This window comes from Acipenser ruthenus, chromosome 10, assembly GCF_902713425.1.
Source record: "Acipenser ruthenus chromosome 10, fAciRut3.2 maternal haplotype, whole genome shotgun sequence".
NCBI classification, from domain to species: Eukaryota; Metazoa; Chordata; class Actinopteri; order Acipenseriformes; family Acipenseridae; genus Acipenser; species Acipenser ruthenus.
The window spans coordinates 39,305,821-39,326,145 of NC_081198.1; the positions used below are offsets into that span (position 1 = coordinate 39,305,821).

General features: G+C 38.8%; 1 protein-coding gene across 7 annotated transcripts in view; it reads left to right on the forward strand.

Annotated features, from left to right (window-relative positions):
- The window catches only part of LOC117404765 (protein phosphatase 1 regulatory subunit 1C-like), a 35,284-nt gene continuing 14,959 nt past the window's right edge, over nt 1-20,325 (forward strand). The window contains exons 1-4 of one of the 7 annotated variants that reach the window (XM_034007663.2): nt 1-437; nt 1,386-1,446; nt 18,827-18,864; nt 19,468-19,534. In XM_034007663.2, the coding sequence (XP_033863554.1) occupies nt 357-437; nt 1,386-1,446; nt 18,827-18,864; nt 19,468-19,534 (247 nt within the window). In that variant the 5' untranslated portion in view covers nt 1-356. Of the gene's footprint in view, nt 438-1,385; nt 1,447-18,826; nt 18,865-19,467; nt 19,546-20,325 lie in introns of all 7 variants that reach the window. The other 6 variants (XM_034007657.2, XM_034007679.2, XM_034007652.2 and 3 more) reach the window with 6 other exon arrangements.

The following is a 20,325-nucleotide window of genomic DNA, read 5'->3' on the forward strand; positions in this document are numbered from 1 at the left end:
TTACTCAAATCCCATGGCACCCAACCGTTCAAGGCCAGCAGTGCATTTGAAATGAGCCTGTGTGTAATTCCTGGCTGGAGTGTAGCTACACAATTATCTTTTTGTTCCTTGATGGCCGAGCTAGGGAGTTCTGTAGTGTTGCAAGAAATCAAAAACAAGGGCACATAACTGTGGATGTGGAAGGAGCTTAGCTCATGCTGCTAGGAAGTCATTTACTTGCTGACTAGGGGACTTGAAGGCGGTCTGTTCGCTGGAGAACAATCAGTGTGTTCTTAAGGGGAGAGCCAGAGGATAGTTCCTGGTAGCTGTTCTCTCTGAGCAGTCTTGGTGGAGTCTCTCCTCATTCACTTCTCATTATGGAGCCCAGCAGTCCCAAGAAGATTCAGTTCGCTGTGCCTTTGTTTCAAAGCCAGCTGGACCCACAAGCAGCCGAACAGGTAAGGGACAGAAATATTACAATTTAACTGAAAAGGGTAGTTTGTTTGTTAATAGGGAATTTACTTCAACATAGACAACTGTGTGGGTCTTGACTTTTACAAACCATACATCCTGTATATCAATTTAAAAAGTATTTCCATGATTTTATAGTTGGAAAGTTGTATGTAGCCTTTGAAACAAGTAAAAAAAAATGACAATGATGTTAACAATTATGTTTTTCATTTATTTTCCTGCTTATTTTTTCATTTTTATTTTTTTGTTCTACATAAAAATCCCAATTTTCATCTGTGCTTGATTCTACCCTATGTGTAATTTTATGTTAAATTACACACACATGACCTGAAATGAAAGAAATAAATAACTACACACAGAGAAACAGTCACTATGGACAAACCCTGGGAAGATCGCACACCCATCATGGATTGCATTAAAGTAAATAATTTAACAATATTATATATGCATGCATATATGTCTTGACAACCGGTCATGCCCCATAATATTTGCATAAACAGTTTAACAACGGTCTAATAATGATTTAAGGTGTTCCCACTGAAGGGGATATATAAAAGTCATGAAACAGCTTGTACTAATCGGCTCATCACACTTCTTAATTAAAACTTGCTTGTGATTTTCAAAGGGGATATAAGGAAGTATTTTCTTTTTAAAGCAATCAGTGTAATTAGCTTGAACTAATTTCCCATGGATGGTGCTTTGTGAGTAATCTACCTAAAATGATACCGACAGTAATGTGTTTAAGGTACAGCCAACTCATCGATTTGCTATTTTTGACAGAACAAATACACCTATAGACGCCTTTGAAATCTCAATTTCAATTCTGTGGCAATGTTTAACAAGTTAAGATTTACACATTTAAGTAAGAAAATAAAAACAGAGAGCTAATCAACATTCAAGACAAAGGCTATTCAAATTCACTCTCTCTTCCACAGATCAGAAGAAGACGACCCACGCCAGCAACACTGGTTATTTTCAATGATCAGACACCACCAGGTAACTGATACCATGGAAACTCTACGAGCAGAGTGTTCCTGTCCAAGAGCACAGATGCTGAAAACTGTTTTAAGTCTTTAGATAACCCATTTGGAAGAGCACCATGATGTGCAACATATTGGTACTTTTGTTGCTGTTATCATTATGTAACATAATTTGCACTTACGGGAATAAAGCCCCATCCCCCATATTGCAATGTGTGGGGTATATCACCAGAAAAGGTTATGGAAGTCATTGATCTTGGAAAGCCATTATAAATGGATTCTAAGTATGATGTTGAAAGTTTGTGAAAGAGGGTAAAAGGATCCACGTGTTAAAGTGGAACGTGACCTGACTCTCAGTTAGTAAGATTCTAATTAACTTGACTTAATGCAGTACAGTCTATGCTGTATGAATGTGTTTAACAAGAAGGTAAGTAAATGCTTGAATACAGTACCTATATAATGTACCAGCTAATTTTGTTTAGCTGTATTGTTCAATTACAATTTTAGGGTTTGATTGAAAGTATAAAGTGACAAACTATAATACATTTTGCTGATCAGTGGATGTTCCATATATAAATATGGTACCAGAAAACAATGCAGTATCAGTCTATCCCTCTTTGGGTTAAACAAAGTTAATGTGGTTCCAAATATACATTCGTGTGTACTATGTAGAAGAAAACATGGTTTATAAGATGCAGGGCAGGCAACAGCCTCATTATACGGTCTGCATCTTTAACAGCAGTTGCAGTGCTGGGTAAGCAACTATCTATTCAAAACACTACAGGCACATCCTTATAATGAAATCTGGAGCTTCCAAATTTTTCTTGCAGAGAACATATAACCTGCACCAAGACATGAGGATGACCATTATGGCTGCATGCAAAGAGATTACTAGTAACTAACCAAATGGAGTTATTTTCAGTAATGTGTGTGTGTGTGTGTGTGGGTGTGGGTGATATTTTTCAATCTAGATTGTAAAACAGTGTCTGCATCTAACATAAGGCTTTTAGATTACATCATTTTCCTGGGAGAATGCATTTAGATTGCTCGGCTGCACAACACTGATGGGTCCCCATGGGATCAGAGCTCACTGACTCTTCTTGAATCATTCAGTTAAAAGTGTCAGCTTTTCTTTGGACTCCCAGCAGCTAACACAACAAGGCAGTTACATGACGTGGCTCACCAGTCTCCTGAAGCCTGTAGGATAGTTGCTATTTTTTATTTAATGTGATATCTTTATCTTGTGTCACTGATATTGTAGTGTTTGGGAGTAAAATGAAATATTTAATAACTAAAGTGTGAATATAGGAAGCCAAATACCGACTCATTAGCAGCTACAAAAGAGAACAAAAAGAGGAAGATTCTTGCATTATATTAAAACTTTACTGAAACCCCAATCTAATGGATACATAAAAAAAGGAATGGTGTAGCTAAAAAAAATGTTTTTTTTGTTTGTTTCAAAACAAGGGTATGCATACTTGTTCCATTGTAATATATTTATACTTGCCAGTGTGAGACTCCAATCGATGCAAAAATGGGAAACTGTCTCTGGTGTGACTTTAGGAGTCCAAGTGCATTGGTATTTTTGGCCTACTGTCATAAATAGAACAAAGTGTCCTTATTACTAATTAATGTCCATAGTGATGACTGGTTATTCTGCTCAAAGTAATTCGGTTTATACACTAAGCTGTCATTTTAACAGGTAATACAGTACCGGCTATATTATTGTTCAGTTCAATACTAAAATACTATATATGATTTAAGGCTTGAGAGAATTCTCTGAACAGATGTTGGAACATAATGAAGGGTCCAGAAGGTGCTGCTTTTAACCTTTTAGGGGCCGCCCAATGTCCCGCCGGCAACCTGGTCCTTTAACTCTTTTTATTAAGGCACTGTGAGAGACAGCCCTGTTTGCGATATGTCACTGGGAAGAGGAGATTTAGACCTTTAAAACAAAGTCCTACTTGTGTATTTCTGGTAGATGACCATATTAGGCGATAACCTTGAATGCGAGTGTTTCGGAATGTGCTGCTGCGCTGAAGACAGACCTACCTTGGTGCAGTAAACAAACATTTCACACAAAATATTTACAAAATAAGAGAAATGGTGACATCGAAGACACAAGGACCTATTTTTCGATATATATATATATACAGACGTGCTCAAATTTGTTGGTACCCTTACAGCTCATTGAAATAATGCTTCATTCCTCCTTAAAAGTGATGAAATTAAAAGCTATTTTATCATGTATACTTGCATGCCTTTGGTATGTCATAGAATAAAGCAAAGAAGCTGTGAAACGAGATGAATTATTGCTTATTCTACAAAAGATATTCTAAAATGGCCTGGACACATTTGTTGGTACCCCTTAGAAAAGATAATAAATAATTGGATTATAGTGATATTTCAAACTAATTAGTTTCTTTAATTAGTATCACACATGTCTCCAATCTTGTAATCAGTCATTCAGCCTATTTAAATGGAGAAAAGTAGTCACTGTGCTGTTTGGTATCATTGTATGCACCACTCTGAACATGGACCAGAGAAAGCAAAGGAGAGAGTTGTCTGAGGAGATCAGAAAGAAAATAATAGACAAGCATGGTAAAGCTAAAGGCTACAGGACCATCTCCAAGCAGCTTGATGTTCCTGTGACAACAGTTGCAAATATTATTAAGAAGTTTAAGGTCCATGGAACTGTAGCCAACCTCCCTGGGTGCGGCCGCAAGAGGAAAATCGACCCCAGATTGAAGAGAAGGATAGTGCAAATGGTAGAAAAAGAACCAAGGATAACTGCCAAAGAGATACAAGCTGAACTCCAAGGTGAAGGTACGTCAGTTTCTGATCGCACCATCCGTCGCTTTTTGAGCGAAAGTGGGCTCCATGGAAGAAGACCCAGGAGGACTCCACTTTTGACAGAAAAACATAAAAAAGCCAGACTGGAATTTGCATATTGACAAGCCACAATCCTTCTGGGAGAATGTCCTTTGGACAGATGAGTCAAAACTGGAGCTTTTTGGCAAGTCACATCAGCTTTATGTTCACAGTTGAAAAAATGAAGCTTTCAAAGAAAAGAACACCATACCTACAGTGAAACATGGAGGAGGCTTGGTTATGTTTTGGGGCTGCTTTGCTGCGCCTGGCACAAGGTGCCTTGAATCTGTGCAGGGCACAATGAAATCTCAAGACTATCAAGGCATTCTGGAGTGAAACGTACTGCCCAGTGTCAGAAAGCTCTGTCTCAGTGACAAGTCTTGGGTCCTCCAACATAATGACCCAAAACACACAGCTAAAAGCACCCAAGAATGGATAAGAACAAAACATTGGACTATTCTGAAGTGGCCTTCTATGAGTCCTGATCTAAATCCTATCGAACATCTATGGAAAGAGCTGAAACTTGCAGTCTGGAGAAGGCACCCATCAAACCTGAGACAGCTGGAGCAGTTTGCTCAGGAAGAGTGGGCCAAACTACCTGTTAACAGGTGCAGAAGTCTCATTGAGAGCTACAGAAAACGTTTGATTGCAGTGATTGCCTCTAAAGGTTGTGCAACAGAATATTAGGTTAGCAGTCCCATCATTTTTGTCCATGCCATTTTCATTTGTTTTATTATTTACAATATTATGTTGAATAAAAAATCTAAAGCAAAATCTGATTTCTATTAAATATGGAATAAACAATGGTGGATGCCAGTTACTTTTGTCAGTTTCAAGTTATTTCAGAGAAAATTGTGCATTCTTTGTTTTTTGTGAAGGGGTACCAACAAATTTGAGCACGTCTGTGTATATATATATATATATATATATATATATATATATATATATATATATATATATATATATATATATATATATATTTCGTGTTTGTGGATCAGATGCACAAGACCAGAACTGTTTAGAGTTATGTTGCCCTGGTCACCTCCTTGCTGGCTATTCAAGCCACAGTAAACAGCCCCATCTTGTGCCACATGATCAGGGTGCCTGGGACAAATAATTTGAATGTTCTTTTTTTCTTTTTCTTTTTTGTTTTCATTTGCATATTTTAAATTTAATATTTTTTTGGTTGCTTTTTGTCCCTTTTGTATATATGGCCATGATTGCTTAATTTTTTAATACAATTTGTTAAAAAAAATATTCCTTACATTTTGAAGTTATACTGTGCTCAGATTTGATCTAGCCATGCTAAATTATTTTTTACAAACAATAAATGTTTTTTTCCTAAAAAGCTCTTTTTCTGTAGTTTTTGTATCTGTATTGAACAGGGTGAGTTTCAGACTATTTCACTTTTTTAATGAAAGCCTATTGTGTGCACATTCATTTCATGTATGACATGTACCTGTAACCTTTATAGTTGAAGAGTTATAGCCGCAAAAATAGCTCTGATCCTACAAAAGCACTTATTGTAAGTCATTTTCTACCATACATATAACGAAGCCTTTTGGTAATTCTTCACATCACCTATCAAGGTCATGTGCTGGAATAAAGTTAGATCTGATAAAGATAACACACGGGTAATTTAATAGTTAATGCCATTTTTACCCTTGCATACTGTGGGAATTTTAGTATTGTAAAGGCAAAAAAAAAAAATTCAAAAAGTGATGATGGATGCACATGTTATTTGATCAGGCATACTTTTTAAAAAATTACAGTTTTTGCTTCAGTTATTACCAAGGACTGCTTGAGAAGTTACATATTTGTGTGGTGCTCAGCTTATTTTTAGGCTTATTTAGACTGAGGCATCACCCATTAATTCGGTGACAGACCTTGCACATTCTTCTTTTGGTCCTTAGCTGTTTGCTTTAGCCATTAGACAGAAACTACTTTATTTTCAACTTTTATAAATGTGGCATTGTCTTTGGTGGCTTGTAACTGACTGTAATCATGTTCAGATTTAATTTTTATGACTCCATTTTCTGCATGGATAACTATGAAGCATTTGCTTTTTAATGGGTCTGTTGGGCAACTATGCATTTGCCAATTCACTACCTCATTCAAAAAGTGGGCTTGAAGACGCTTGGTACTGTAGACCTAAACCATTGTCCATCCCCATGTCCTAATCTACTGCCACAACGCAGCCAATATTCGACAGGTAGGTATACCTCCTTGGCTTCTGCCTGTCATTTAAATGTTATTTAAAGCCTAGGAAATTCATTCAGAAGACTTGAGTTGTTGCTACACAAACAAATACTTTTCTTTTCATCAATCTTCTCTGAAAGAAAATTGCTGTAGTGGGTTGCCAATGCCTGACTATTTTCTGATTTACTGTTGTATATAGATAACAACAATCCTTCTCTTTGTTAAACTTTCTAGTGCTTTCTGTTGTTATGCTGTCCCTTGGATATTTTCTCAATTGCTCTTTTGTTGTCTATGCAGACATATTTTGAGAGTCTAAAAAGTGTATATAAGTTCATCCTATTCCATACACCCTCTTGTTTACAGCACTTTGTGCCAGGACTATTTATTAGTTGATATGCAGAACCAATGCCACCCTAATATTCACAGTTTCACTGTCCACATGTTTTGTGGTATATTACCAATAAAATATAAACATATATTTACTTTTTCCATCTTTATGGCTATAGGAGTTTATACAAATTGAGCATTTTTAACTAACAGCATAGTATGATTTCCATTACACGAGAGTAGATGTTAAAACTTCATGCTGATTTGAACTCGGCTCTCGCCAAGATAAGCACCAACTAAGACGTAGCTTTACAGTAAACTAATGTGATCCATATGCGTCTCCATCCATTTACGTTTCCTTCCATATGATGATGTAGATATCCTTCTGTCTGGTGTTAATGGCTGAAGTGTAATGCTGGCTCCAGGGATTAGCTTATTTTGCCTCCCTGGCGCATCAGCACACACAACGGCTGCGATGCTGGCTCCGGGGATCAACCAAAGTGCGGCCTCCCCAGCGCATCAGCATGACAACCGTCTGGATTGAGCTAAGTAGGGTACATCTCTGGGGTTTTCAAGTGGGCACCTTCCATCCTCAGTGTTTCGTCGACTAGCCCACGACACCTCAAGAGGGCTCGACGGTGATTCTGGCGTCCCAGCATCACCCCCCTCCGTCCCCCACTCAACTCAGCCCAGCTTACTTACCTGTCCCCAGCCAGAATCTTTCCGTCTCAACCACAGCCAGTTGCTGCTCCTCTCTGCTGCTTCAGATAAGTTCTTCACTGTGCGACGCAACTCTTGGCCACTGAATCCGACGTCTCTGAGAAACCGGGTTGTAGAGTGTGCCACAAATCCTCGACAACCCACTTCCACTGGGTAAACCCGAACTCTCCATCCTCGCTGTTCCGCTTCAGTGGCTAGTTGAGCATACCGCAGTTTCTTCCTCTCATACGCCTCATCTACAGCGTCCTCCCATGGCACTGTTAACTCTACCAGGTGAACAAGGCGTGCTGATCCAGACCACAAGACAATATCTGGTCGAAGGTTAGTGGTGGCAATCTCAGGTGGAAAAATAAGCCGTTGACCAACATCTGCCAGCATATTCCAGTCTCTAGCAGCTTCCAGTTGTCCTGGGCGAGGATTGGTTTTAACACCTTTTCTTGGTGGTTGCTCTCCTGGGCGGAGGAATGTTGTCTTTTGTGTGTAATGTTTTGATGGAACAGGTGGCAACTTATTGGTCATGTTACGCTTGTCTTCCAATGCTAAGGCCAAACATCGCAGCACTTGGTCATGGCGCCAAGTAAACCGTCCTTGGCTAAGAGCCACCTTACATCCTGTCAAAATGTGCCTTAATGTTGCAGGTGATGAACACAAAGGACATGAGGGATCCTCTCCTACCCAGAGGTTTAGGTTCTGTGGTGATGGGAGAACATCATATGTTGACCTGATGAGGAAACTGATCCTGCTCTGTTCCATTGACCATAGGTCTTGCCAGCCAATCTTGCGTTGTTCCACACTCTCCCATCTCATCCATTCTCCCTGTTTGGCCTGGGAAATGGCCTTTATACACCTCATCCTCTCCTCCTGCTTTTGCACCTCGTTGACTACCAGCTTCCTTCTTTGAGCTGGGGCCGCCTTGTGCCATGTAGGAGGAGTTGAACTGAAACCAAGACCCCCTCTTCCATGCTGAACTTGCCCCATGATATCACCAATTCGAAGGGCAGCCTTTGCATCTTCCACAGCTTTCTTTGCCGCCCACTTTCTTCCAGTTTTCAACACAGGTGCTGCCTCCCTTACGCATATATCGCGTGACTCTACTAATGTCATTTCCAGTCTGACCTTGGCGCACTTAAACTCCTCGGTTAGAGCAGAGACTGGTAGCTGCAGTATTCCTTTACCATAAAGTCCCACTCTGCTGAGGCAGCGTGGAACTCCCAACCATTTCCTGATGTATGAACTGATTAAAGCTTCCAGCTTCTCTACTGTTGTCAAAGAAACCTCGTACACAGTCAGTGGCCACAGCAACCTCGGCAGTAGACCAAACTGAAAGCACCAGAGTTTTAGTTTACCTGGTAGAGCGCAGCTGTCTATGCTCTTCAACCCTTCCACTGCTTGTTGTCTAACTTCTCCCACACGAACTGTGTCCTTTAGATCCCCGTCGTACCATCTCCCAAGACTCTTCACTGGCTTCTCAGATACTGTTGGTATTGCCTCACCATTAATGAAGAATGTTTTATCTACTACTTTGCCTTTAATTATAGAGATGCTCCTTGATTTAGTGGGCTTGAATTGCATTCGTGCCCATTCAATGTTATTGGTTAATTTGCCCAATAATCGATTAGTGCAGGCTACTGTTGTAGTCATGGTTGTCATGTCATCCATGTATGCTCGAATTGGTGGTAGTCGCATTCCAGAAGCCAAGCGCTCTCCTCCTACTACCCATTTTGATGCCCTAATGATTACTTCCATTGCCATGGTAAAAGCCAGTGGAGAAATGGTGCATCCTGCCATTATTCCAACCTCTAGGCATTGCCATGTAGTGCTGAATTCTGAAGTTGAAAAACTGAATTGCAAATCTCCAAAATAGGCTTTCACTAAATTTGTTATTGTCATCGGTACACTGAAAAAATCAAATGCTGCCCAAAGTAGTTCATGTGGCACTGAACCATATGCATTAGCCAAATCCAGGAATGTCACATGGAGCTCCTTCCTCTCCTTTTTAGCTGATTGAATTTGTTGCCAGATCACATTGATGTGTTCTAAGCAACCTGGGAAACCTGGAATGCCCGCTTTTTGTATTGAAGTGTCAATGAAGCAGTTCTTTAATAGGTAAGCTGACAATCTCTGAGCAATAATGCTGAAGAAAATCTTGCCTTCTACATTTAATAGGGAAATGGGACGAAACTGACTGATGCTTGTAGAATCTTTTTCTTTAGGTATAAAGACTCCACCTGCTCGGCGCCATGCTCTTGGTACAACCTGTTTTTCCCATGCCACTTTCATCAATTTCCACAGAATTCGTAGAACTCCTGAAGCACTCTTGTACACTCTGTACGGAACTCCATTAGGCCCTGGAGATGATGAAGCCCTTGCTTTTTTCACAGCTTGCTCTATTTCTTTCCACTTAGGTGCACAGTCCTCCATTTGGTATTCTGGTGGATTGATAGGTGGGATGTCTGACGGAATTGACATAGGCTCCTGCCTTTTTGAATCTGTATGTGTTTCCTCCAAATATCTCTCCAGCTCAACCTTAGATGCTTTTAGTGTGCCATTCTTCTCACTGGTGAATAACTTCTTTACAAATTTGAATGGGTCTTTATAAAAGTTAGCTCTCGCACGCTCCTTCTTTTTGTAGCGTTTCCGTAGGCGCTCAGCTCTGCGCAATGTTGCAAGCTTATCTTTTATGACCCTTTGTAAGAGATTGAGTCCCTCCTTCTGACTTTGTTCTGCTCTTCTCCATTGGTTCCTCAGCTGTCTCCTTTCTCTAACTAAGCGTTCAATCTCCTGCTGCCGTCTAGACTTTCCAGGAATAGTTTGTACTTTTTCCTTCCTTTTTTCAACTCCAAACCTCTCACTTCCATATGCGTAGATGATGTCCCCAAATTTATCCAGCTTCTTTTCAACTGTTCCACTTAATCTTTCCAATGCAACGCAGAGATCTGTGTTTACTGTGTCCCATGCAGTTTTCTCACAAGCTCTTGGCCATTTAACTCCAGGCTTGTGCCCGTTGAGGTTCTTTTCTCTCTTATGCTGGTTTGTCTGACCGGGTTCACAAGGATCATTAGGTTCATCACTAACTGTGTCCATGCAAGTCCTCCTCACATCTATGACAGGGGTGCTGATATCCTGCGAACTGTGGTTTGCTTCCTGTCGCTGGATTTCATTCGACTGACTTGACTGACTTCGTAAGAAGTACTGATCAATGCGAGGCCCTTGTCCCTTCTCCCTCAAGCATTTCATTCTCCCTTGATGAATCTTCAAACCCCTGGCCGTTGTCGCCTTGCTCCAGCCGCAGACACAAACCTGGAGTTCCATGTCTTTGTTAACTGCAGATCTTGAACTAGTCTTTTGTGAAGTACTCTCCATACTCATATCCGTTTCCGTTCCTAAGTCGTTAACCGTGTTGTCCAACGTTGAGTCATCTTCCGCCCCCGCTCTCGCAGACTCTAGGGGTATTTTTCTCTTTAATTTCTTAGAAGCCTTGGGCGGGTGTCTCCAGCATCCTGTAAACACAGAGCTGGATACTGCCGACAAGGGTAGCTAACCCTTACCAGCCCCAATGGGGTCTCTTTCCTCCTGTCAGCTGTCTCTCCAGGCTGTCACAAGGTCTTTCCCTTGTTGCCAGCTGCACTATTCACAGCAGTCACTGGACGTATCCAGATCTTCATGATTTCCATTACACGAGAGTAGATGTTAAAACTTCATGCTGATTTGAACTCGGCTCTCGCCAAGATAAGCACCAACTAAGACGTAGCTTTACAGTAAACTAATGTGATCCATATGCGTCTCCATCCATTTACGTTTCCTTCCATATGATGATGTAGATATCCTTCTGTCTGGTGTTAATGGCTGAAGTGTAATGCTGGCTCCAGGGATTAGCTTATTTTGCCTCCCTGGCGCATCAGCACACACAACGGCTGCGATGCTGGCTCCGGGGATCAACCAAAGTGCGGCCTCCCCAGCGCATCAGCATGACAACCGTCTGGATTGAGCTAAGTAGGGTACATCTCTGGGGTTTTCAAGTGGGCACCTTAATAAAGGTATACTTAATAAAAATAATTGTGGATTTTGAACTATCTATCTTGTAGACAGAATATACTCTTCAGAGACATTGTTGAATTTGTCACTAGTACCGGTTTAGCTATTTTTGTCCAGAAGAGAACGAATGGTAAATACATTAGTCTTATTACTGTATTGTATTCACAGGATGCCAATTTGTTCTGATACCTTTGAGCTTTATGGTGCTGGGCACAGTTTACAGTTTCCTGCATCTGGAATAGGGTTTGTGTCTAGGTTCATAATATGCAATTTATTTAGTGGTACTTAATTTGCTTTCCATTTTAAATCCTTTCTGATTTAAAAAAAAAAAAAGTTTCTTTTTGCAGTTTGGCTTGGATTTCACTAATAACAGGGCTGAAAAACCTGACCTTGCATTATAGACAAAGAGAACAAGATTAGGTTATTTAAAAGGAAGATATTCCAGAAGCATCCTGTTATTATTTCAGTTAAAGGGAAGCTATTGAGCTGACATGACGTGAGTAGTTTGTGTCTACAATAAGAGCTGTAGTAGCTTCCAGAACAGATACAGTAGGTGCTCAGTGTGTGTGTGTGTAGATGATCCTGGAGCAGTGGATCACCAGACTCATCGACATCCTGCACCCTGCATTGTTTTGCTCATCTTCTTCCATTACTTCATTGCTGGCAACTGAAGTAGTGGGTCTCCTCCTAATAAAACTGCTTTTTAATTTAATTTTAACTCAATACAAATGAGTATTTACATTGCTATGACACATGTAATGTACATAATGCAAAACCACTTTTTACAATAACATGCAAACATACATTTAGATAGCTCAAGGGGTGTTGAACAAAGGTTGATTTAAAGTAAAGTTTCTTCACACAGTGTAAGAGGCGCTGACTATTCAATCATTAGGCTTTCTTAGAATGTGAGTAAAAAGATGAACTACTACCGTGTAATTCAATAAGTATTCATAGTTATTTCACTATGAGTTCCTTTTTTATTAAAAACTTACTGAACCATTATTTGGACTGGAAGAAAGTGGGCGGCAAAGAAAGCTGTGGAAGATGCAAAGGCTGCCCTTCGAATCGGTGATATCATGGGGCAAGTTCAGCATGGAAGAGGGGGTCTTGGTCTCAGTTCAGCTCCTGCATGGCACAAGGCAGCCCCAGCTCAACGGAGGAAACTGGTAGCCAACGAGGTGCAAAAGCAGGAGAGGATGAGGTGCGTAAAGGCCGTTTTCCAGGCCAAGCAGGGAGAATGGATAAGATGGGAGAGTGTGGAACAACACAAGATCAGCTGGCAAGACTTATGGACAATGGAACAGAGCAGGATCAGTTTCCTCTTCAGGTCAACATATTATGTTCTCCCATCACCACATAACCTAAACCTTTGGCCTTTGCATTGGAAGACAAATGTAACATGACCAATAAGTTGCCACCAGTTCCATCAAAACATTACACACAAAAGACAAAATTCCTCTGCCCAGGAGAGCAACCACTAAGAAAAAGTGTTAAAACCAAGCATGCCCAGGACAACTGGAAGCTGCTAGAGTCTGGAAAATGCTGTCAGATGTTGGTCAAAAGCTTATTTTTCCACCTGAGATTGCCACCACTAACCTGGATCAGCATGCCTTGTTCACCTGGTAGAATTAACAATGCCATGGGAGGATGCTGTAGATGAGGTGTATGAGAGGAAGAAACTGTGGTATGCGCTACTAGCCGCTGAAGCGGAACAGCGAGGATGGAGAGTCCCGGTTTACCTAGTGGAGGTGGGTTGTCGAGGATTTGTGGCACATTCTACAACCTGGTTTCTTAGAGACGTTGGATTCAGTGGCCAAGAGTTGCGTTGCACAGTGAAGAACTTATCTGAAGCAGCAGAGAGGAGAAGCAACTGGCTACGGTTGAGATGGAAAGATTCTGGTTGGGGATCTCAAGCAGAATAGAAAGAAATAAATGCTGATGTACGGGTAAGCAAGCTGAGTTGAGTTGAGTGGGGGACAGAGGGGGGTGATGCTGGGATGCCAGAATCACTGTCAAGCCCTCTTCAGTGTTGTTGGCTAGTCGACGAAACACAGAGGATGGAAGGTGCCCACTTGAAGACCCCAGAGATGTACCCTACTTGGCTCAATCCAGACGGTTGTCATGCTGATGCGCTGGGGAGACCGCACTGTGGTTGATCCCCTGAGCCAACATCGCAGCCATTGTGTGTGCTGATGCGCTGGGGAGGCAAAATAAGCTGATCCCTGGAGCCAGCATTACACTTCAACCATCAAGACCAGGCAGAAGGATATCTACATCATCAGATGGAAGGAAACACAAATGGATGGAGACACAGATAGATCACATTAGTTTACTGCAAAGCTGCGTCTTAGTTGGTGCTTATCTTGGATTGCTTAATGGAAATCCTGGAGTTATATAAAATAGAAAATATTGTTCCGTTTTTGCTTCTGCTTTTTTTGCAACTTGTGACTCTCTTAGTGACATCATCAGAATCTTAATGTATTTTAATGTCATTTCTTACATTCTCGTGGGACAGTGTTTCAAACACTTGTTTAAAGCACTCTAAAAGTACAACATAAATGTATGGGTGTTATGTGGAAATCATTGTCATTCACATTTCAACTGTTGTGTCTCTTGAGGGGACATAACAGTTACCTTTAGATGGCATAATAGTTACATAGACGAATATGGGGGTTGCAGCTTCACATCATTTATTTTGGTTACTGACAGAAAACGCAGTTCCGGAGTGTTTTAAAATGGCCTGATCTTGGCAAAAAACTTTTTATATTAACAGTCAATATTAGGTACTTATAAAATGTCTGTAGAGAGAATGTCCCTGAGAAGCTTTTTTTGTGTGTCATGTATTTTTTTAATTTTTCGTTTTTTTTTTAAATATAGTTTAAAATGGACCAAGACTGTTTTAAGGCAGGTGAACACCTTACAACAGCAAACAGTTTTTTTTTACATGAAAGGCAGTACATTTGTGTGTCATGCTGGCACACTATTAGCTAATTATTAAACATAATATTTTCAAACATTCTGAAAAAAGAATGGTAATAGATTAATCGTAATGTTAATAGAAAATAGAATCAATTCCCATTACCAGTCTATAATGACAATTTTGTCCACCTTCAAATTAAGATTTCTGATACAAATCCACAAAGAAACCTGCTACCATGGCTACTAAATGCTTTGAGTCACTTCTAAAGGTGGGTGCTCCTTTTGTTTCTGCAGTTTCTAATGGGGAAACAGCTATACAAAAATATATCTTTTAGTTAATATAGTATTGTCAGAAAGTTACCTTTTTCAGCTTGGTAACACTTTATCATTCAGCCGCTTTATGTGGCAATATGTGAAACCTGAGAATATTGTTTACCAACGTACTTGTGAATGCCTTTTTCTTGAGAAATGAATACTCCCACAGTTAAGTGAACAATATACAGTGTTTTCTTTATATACATAAAAAAAAACAGTTGTTGCGTCACTGAAAGAGCATTACCTCAACTCAGACAGGATTACATTTGATTCCCAGTGGCTTTTAGGGCCTAAGTGAGCTAACAACTCAGGACTCCACAACGGATATTCTTGTAGATAATCTTGTTAGAAAAAGACCAAAAACACATCGACTAGTACTTAGTAATAATATATCTGTTTTAAAAGCAGTGATGCAGTGTCTCAGACTTGCCATACATAGCTTTAGGTAAATTAAGCATAACATTGTAGTAGACAGATGTCTACCTTGCATTTCATTAGGTTTTCAGCTCAGGATTATATTTAGTGGATTGGAGGGGGAGGGGGGGGGGTGTCTGTTCTAATTGGCAGTGTTTGTCAACTCCTTTAGTAAAAGTGTTTTTTTTTGTTTTATTTGATTGGTTTTAGTCTTATAAATCCTGATTTAAAAGGAGAATCAACCACAAAGGTGTAAATCTTAGTTCATTTTTAAATTTTTTTTTTTTAACTGAAATAATGAAAGTTTGTTTGAGAGACTTGAAAAACTTAGGTTTTACAATAAAAGACCAAATACAGGAAACACATTCTCAACGATCCTGGATTAACAAGTGGGGTGAACAAAGTATTCCTAATTCCAAGGACTGTAACAGACGTATGACTCTGCGTTTGGTTTAGATGGACATGTTCAGCTGTTTTTACAACTAATTCCTATTAAACAGATGAGGAAACAGATCAGCCCATTTCAGTATCAAGAATAATTACATACTGTAAATGGGTCGTTAAATATATAAAAGACAGAACTGAGGAGCAGAAAGGCAGCAAGGTCACCTTGCTCAAAGTAATGGTTATGAGTTTCACAGCCAGTACTTCCATAACATTATTGATAGACCTACTGTATCTATTTTTAGTTTGTGCCCCGGAGATAAATTCAAGATCAATTGTCTGAAAATTGGATATGTGAAAGAAACTGCCTTAGGGAAAGTCCTAATAGTTTAATCTGTCTTTCTGAAATAATACTCATGCTTGGATTACAATTTCTGTCATACTGAGTGCAGGACATTAAAATAGCTCTCTGGACACAGGGTGTCCCATTAACTGTTAGGGGGTTAACGGCTGGTAAACAGAAGCCCACATTTTCAAGCGCAAAAGGAATTAAATAATTTGAACAGTATCAAGAAAAAAATGAACAGTCATTTAGCTTCTCTTTCTAAGAGTCAACTAAGATGTATATTCATAGTTTTATACTGTTGCAAAGTCAAGTTTGCATAGATGCAACTTCTTCTATTGTGAGTATTGTGTAGAATAGCAATCTATTGTACTAATGGCTGTTGGGAGATGGCACCACTGCCAGTGAGCCAACATATTTTTTTCTCCATATATTTAACTTTAAAGAGTTCATTAACAGCAAGATTAAAAATAAAAAATTACCAGACAGAAAAAATATGAAAATCAATACCTTACAGTGTATTATTCTTAGTTCATTTTTTGCAACAATCATTTTAACTTGACATAAGGCAGAGGCAGAGCTTTATATGTACAGCAGCAATACATGTATAGACATTTTTTTACCCTGTTTTTCTCCCAATTTGAAATAATGATTTTTTTTTTTTTTTTTACCAACAAGAAGTCTCTACACGTCAGTTTAAAATAGATGAGAGAAGAGTTACTGGTATTTAAAAAATATGACTACCATTATTTTTGGCTCCAGTACAAGGACATTGCTTGAGCCATGCTAAAGCAAGCTTCTGGTACTGCAGTTTTGTTCAGCCTGCCTAGGCCATTCTGCAGGACTGCTGCTCCAGTTGAAATGTACCTTATCCACATGGAACAGTTAAACACACTGATATTTAGTAAGGGTACTTGCAATTATAAACTTCTCATTATAATAATGTATTTTCTGAAAAATCTTTCTGATACTTTACTTTTATGCACAGATTTCAAAAGGATAAGGGTCAATGGAGCTAAACGTAGTAGTTATCCATTCTTTCTTCAGACCTGCATAATTAAATACACACAAGAGAGGAGAGATGGAATTGGTCTCTTCAGATTGTGAAAGTGTTGTGGTAGGACACGTTAAATAAGAAGTCTTTTGAATAAGCTGGCATGTGAGATTTTTTAGACTTAGTGTTGTTGGAGCAATGCAACTGGTCAATACAGTGCGGGCATCAGCCCAGAGCCAGGCCCTTGTTTCCTATGTGGATCTGTGTGTGCAAAATTATCTTTAGTGAACTTCAACAAGACTGTATTCAGACTCAAGGCAAGTGGTCATGTCTTTCTTTTTAATTGGGGGGGTTGATAGCCCATCGTTTGGTCACTTTTACCGTTCAGTGGAGTGAGATGCAAGAAAATTAATTTGGTGGTTTGGGTGTCATAAAGCATGTCGGTTGCAGCAGCTGGGAATTCAAAAACAGCCTTTCCAGATATTTATGTTGCCTCTTGGGTACACACTCCACATTACATTTTACCTACAGTACTGTACTGTATCACTTTGCTTTAGTTATGTGTGAATGGCACCTTTTTTTTGTTTAGTTTGTTTTTGTTCTGCTTCGTAAGTGATTATGTTCTTGAATTCCGACTGTTTTTAAGATTAGTGTCTCAAGGTCAGGTCTAGTTTATCTGGCACCTAAGCTAGTTTGAAAGAACATTCTACAAAACAGTGTTTCGATGTTACAGGATTGGTACTAGAACAGCATTCTAGTTAAAATACCACATCTGTGAAGTTGAAAATTACAGAAACAAAACTTATAGTTGAGTGTTCTTGCATTTATAATATGTGTCAGTGGAAAAAAAGGCACAAGAGTTTTTTTTATATTTCTACCATTCTAAAATATGGATAGCTGATATTCCAGCATCTGTCATATTAGTTGTCCTGGAAAAAAACATTTTACAAGTTAAAAGATAAACATCAATGGCATTTCATATGCTCCATGGCAATGCATTCCCCATACTGTACTTTTTAACTAAAATGAGCAAAATATTCTCTCCTGCAATGTTCTTACACATACGCAACATGACAATGAGAACTCTTTTGTAAATAGTGAATCCCTCACAGTGCCTCATGCTCTCATTTCCATTTCCTTTGTAAATGTTGTGATCGCTGTTCCCTGCAGGACTCTTACTCTGATAAGTGCTTCAGTAACAGCTGAGCTCCTTTGGCAGTTTGCTGTTCGGTTTAGTATAGGAATCCTCAGGAAATGGAGCCAAAGGTGTCATTTACAAAAGAACATGTGATTAAAAATATTCAGCTTCTTATTCTGCAACTTAAAGGGCATTTTATCACTGCCTGAAATGATTGGCTGTGATTCCTCTTGTTAATTATCTGTAATCATTAATCTATATATTTAAAAAAAACAAAAAAACACTTTCATATACATATTACATAGTGATAACTCAGTATTTTGATAACTTAAAACTATAACTGTAACAAACATATTGGAATAGTAACCATGTAAGTGTAATGATCATTTCAAGGGGATAATTAGAAGATTTGCACTCTGTAAGCCCTATGACATTAATACAAAAAATGCATGACTGTCATTACTAAATAGTTAGATACAAATTACAGTGTACTGACCTTGTAATTATTTTGTTTTCAAATAATACATTTATTATTATAATCTACAATATATGGGCCCTATACCTAAAACACTTCCTAAAACAACAGTGCAATTCTGCAGGTGTTTATTCATCCTAGTGAATTGTGTGTGCTAAGTTGGCAAGGCAGGATCTTTTAGGGGCATGTACCTAAGACACAGACTCATTGCAATATTGATTCAGTGTGTTTTTTGCACTAACTCTTTTCTTTGTCTTAGAAGCAGATGAACAGAGGACAACAAACTCGCAGGGACAAGTAAGTTCTATAACTCGTCTCTTGAAGACCTTCTTCCAATGGGCTATGTTCTCAGTTCTGCACTCAAAATAGTCATTAACACATTGTTTTCAGAAAGAAAAAAAACTCACTCAATAAACAACTCACATCTTTTAAATCATGGGTTTCTCTTCAGTTTCTTTTTTTTAAGAATTGTACAGTAATCTTTTTATTTTTGCTTTTAGAAATGAAATTGCAATATTTGAGTCATGACAACTGGAGTACATAGCTTTGAGAATCTTGACCTGTATTTTTAACCACAGTGCAAAAGCAATTTAGTGTAAATAAGAAAAAGAACAGTTAGTAATATGATACAATTGATTACAATATGATCTAATTTACAATTAAAAAAAACTATGAATATGGGTGAATTGCTGTTTTTGGGGGTTTTCTTTTTTTTACTGCTCTGGGATAAAGTCTTAAAATATGGACCTCTTTATACCATTCATAAGAAGCCTTTTTATATGTTTCCAGCTGATGCACTAGATACAGAGTTATTATGGATTTAAGTAAAATGTGTCTTGCCTGAAATAGTAGCAGTTGAGTTTGATCTCCTTCTGAACTGTTTTCCATTGTGTCTGCCAGGCAGAGAGTGCTGAGATGTCTCCCAAGCAAAGAAAGCAGAGTGTGTACAACCCACCCACTATGAAAGGTACTGTCCAGGTACTGCTCCTTGTTGTGCTTCTGCATGTGTGCCTGGGAGTGTCAGTGTCTGTCTGCTTCACATCATCCAAGCAGGGAGGTCTAGTTACCAGCTATTCAGACTTACCTTGGGAACAATTGGCTATCAGTACAATTCTTTTGTGTGAAATAAAAAATAATTGAGACGATAAAGGACTGGATTCTAAAGCTATTGACTCCAAATTGTCTTGTGAAAGTAAATTTTAAAAAGTGCTTTTTTCATGGTAAGTTGTGGATCAAATGTGTTTTGTTAATGTCATTCATTACACTAATGTAAATATGAACCTATTTATGTAGTTTATGTGTGTTTTGATGGCAATATACAATGCAGCATCTATTAGAAACATTGATAAGAACTGTTTCTCTGGTAATGAAAAACACACTTGATAAAGTTTCTATTTGGGCTTATTTCTTCTTCTAATGCTTGTATTTAAACCTCCCTGTTTTCACAAACCCAACTCATCATGAATAATCAAATTAGTTTTGAGTAGATTTGTAGAAATGTAAATATTGTGGTGGAATATGATGAGATTTATTCTCAGCAACATAACTGATGACAATTAGCAGTGGAGACCAAGTTTAGATCACAGTCTGTTAAACAGTATCTTTAAATGTGTATACAGTGTTTAGATTTGCTATGAAGTACTGTAGTAGCTTTTGAGATAATAGGTTGTTACACCTCGAAAAATATACCAACATGGTGCTTAGTTAATATTAACTCCGTAGAAAAGAAGTCTCAAACCAGAGTACATCTATGTTAAT